This window comes from Brassica oleracea, unplaced genomic scaffold (genome assembly GCF_000695525.1).
Source record: "Brassica oleracea var. oleracea cultivar TO1000 unplaced genomic scaffold, BOL UnpScaffold00434, whole genome shotgun sequence".
Classification (NCBI taxonomy): Eukaryota; Viridiplantae; Streptophyta; class Magnoliopsida; order Brassicales; family Brassicaceae; genus Brassica; species Brassica oleracea.
The window spans coordinates 10,727-13,582 of NW_013617417.1; the positions used below are offsets into that span (position 1 = coordinate 10,727).

The window sequence follows — 2,856 nt, forward strand, 5'->3', positions numbered from 1 at the left end:
GATCTAACTGACTAGATACAGACGAGAGTTGGTCTAGTGAGTTAGAGAATACAAATCAAACCCGTTCGTAAAACTTTCTGGAAGAAGTATCGATCGACACAACGATAGCCCTGTCGATCGATATTTTTAAAGGTGTATCGATCGATATTCACAATGAATTATCGATCGACACTTTCTCGCGACCAAAATAACGAGAGTTGAGGTCCGAGATCCAGATTTGATAATCAAAAAGATTATACCTTAGTTTGAATTCAAGAATAATTAATATTAATAAACTCCTAATTTTCCAAATTAAGTATTATTTATCATACCAGAGAATATACCTGAATCTAGCTACTTCAACCAACTGTTAACAAACTCAAAACAATCAATCGAGCAATAAACTTGCTCACCAACCAATTTACTGCTTTTTCTGATTAAATTTTATATTTATTAATCAAAGAATAACATGGCCATTTACAATGGTAGTTTGTATACCTAACTACTCAGTATCAAGGTAATAAGAAACTCTGGTATCTCTTATCCTGTATAGACTTCTAACCAGCGATGAAAAAGCCCTACCAGCTTGTGAGTGTCCTTGTATTTGAGCGATATAATCCTGTTACGAATAAGCTTGTCCATGCGCTTAATCATTGTCTATGTGCTCAGCCAAACTCCTTGGTGGCACCTAGAGTTCCTTTCTCTCCATGTGAAATAAATGACTGTTTGGAAAACAAGCTTCAGCAAGATGGTATCCAGCTTATTTTGCCGCGCTCGTAGCAAGGTCGTCACCGTAGTAGACCAATCTGGAGAGGCTGTGCAAAGCAGATTAGCCGTTAAAGTAAGTAACAGGGCAGGCAAAGTACAGATACTCCCTACTTTCATCCCTCTCACCACAGAACATACACCCCTGAGTAATCCCCCACTGTCTCATACGAACTCCCGTAGATAGTCTATCTTTGAAGGTCAGCCACACTTTGAAGGCCTGTCGAGGAACTGCTTGAGGAAACCAAACCAGCCTATGCCAGGGAACTTCCTGCTTCCTGATCCTAATCTGCTCCCATGTTGCCCGAGTAGAAAAATGGTTCTTAAAGTCATCACCATCGTGTCTCCAAAGCGTAAAGTCCCTTCCTGCATCCGAAGTTGGCATACTTGCATTCTCAATCTCATCATAGACATCACCAAACACTCTCCTCCCTCGCCTTCTTATGTTCCAGGCCCCATTGATACATGCATCTGAGAGCAAAGCCTGCTTTGGAATTCAAAGATACGTCGGTCCCAACTCCCCTGTTTTATCAATAAGGCGACCTGTGCCTAACCAATTATCATACCAGAAAGAAATGGATTCTCCATTCCGAACCTCACACCGCATGAACTCAGACACCATTGGCCTTAGCTTTAGAAATTTTCTCCACAACCAGGACCCCTTATTTGTTTCTTTCACCTCCCCGAAAGATCCCCTCTTCAGAGAGCTTAATATTTGCCCAAGCAACCCAAAGCGACCGAGCTAAAGTGAAGAGATTCCATACCAGACCCATAGCAAAAACTGTTGAGGTTTCTCTGAGTTTCCTAATCCCCAAGCCTCCCTCTGCATAAGGTAAACATAGATTACTCCAAGCTACTTTTGCCTTATGGCACGTATTGGGCGATCAAGACCACAGAAACGCGCTACATAGGCTCTCTATTTCATCTAGACAAGCTTTTTGAAGGATGAATGATGTACACCAGAAATTTATAGAAATGACCGACTTGATGAGCTGGAGTCGACCCGCAAAGGATAGTGAGAGATGAGACCATGATAATAACCTGCTGCGACTTTTATCAATTAGGGGTTCATAGTCTACTCTGGTCCATGCTTTAGACGTTAAGGGGAGCCCAAGATATCGAAATGGCAGCGTTCCAACAGCTAGTCCCTGTGTCTCAGCGCTCTGATGCAGCAGTAGCCTGTTCTACCATGCTGAGTAAACAGACGACTTCGCTACGTTGATATGCAAACCTGACAGTTGTGGGAACCGAAATTCGCACTGTCGATTTCTGTTTAAAATAGGAAAGTAGGAGAACCCTAGTTTCCCAGAGGTCCCGGATATCTGCTAATACCACACGCCAAGCAATCAGAACACGAACCGAGAGCATTAATAAAATAAGAAATCGAAAAAGAGAGCAAGATAGTTCTTATTCCGAATCTGCGTTTGAGCGTTTACAACAAGGTAAGTGCCTGGGCTACGAGAGCCGTCGGCGAGATCCCTAGTTCTAAAATCCTAAGACGGCAAAAACCTAATTGAGTCGCAGCTCGAATAACAAAAACGGAAAACTGCCTAAAATCGCTCTAAGTGCTAAGTTTGCTGTGAAAAGTCGGTTTACGCTTTTCCTCTTCTGCCCTTAAGCCGCCATAGCATAAAAATGGAGATATTCCATTTTTTCCGATCTTCGTAATTATCTTCAAAATTTCGTATTTATCCGCGGAAACTTGACATTTATCTTTCCTTGCGAACCAAGCGTAAACCGCTATGCGGCTCACGGGCTGTTAGTTAAGAAATCGTAAGTCGGGCCTCGAGTCATGTCTTAGGTCCTTTTGGGCCGTCTTCTGACTCGAAGTGTTTATTACGTCTTCTTTCGATAAAGAATGAACTTTCCAGTGTTATTACGGTAAAGTTTGATCGATAACTTAGAATGGCGGGGAACCTGAAATGAGTTCACTACGGTCTTCGGGAGATAGCATCGAAGGGTAGACGAGAATGAATGGACTAATGTCATATCGACATTTCGGAAGAGCTCGATCGCTACGTAGCGACCAAACTTCGGCTCGAGCTCGGTCGCTAGCGGACGAACGCTCGGTCACTGCGTAGCGACCCTTTTCGAGCTCTTGTCCGATGACTC

The 2,856-nt window shown here is 43.1% G+C and overlaps 1 protein-coding gene across 1 annotated transcript in view; it reads right to left on the bottom strand.

The window, feature by feature from the left end:
* Positions 1 to 808: 808 nt before the first annotated feature.
* The window catches only part of LOC106319631, an 18,745-nt gene continuing 16,697 nt past the window's right edge, over positions 809 to 2,856 (bottom strand). The window contains exon 4 of the mRNA XM_013758014.1: positions 809 to 1,228. Coding sequence (XP_013613468.1) covers positions 809 to 1,228 — 420 coding nt within the window. The remainder of the gene's footprint in view (positions 1,229 to 2,856) is intronic.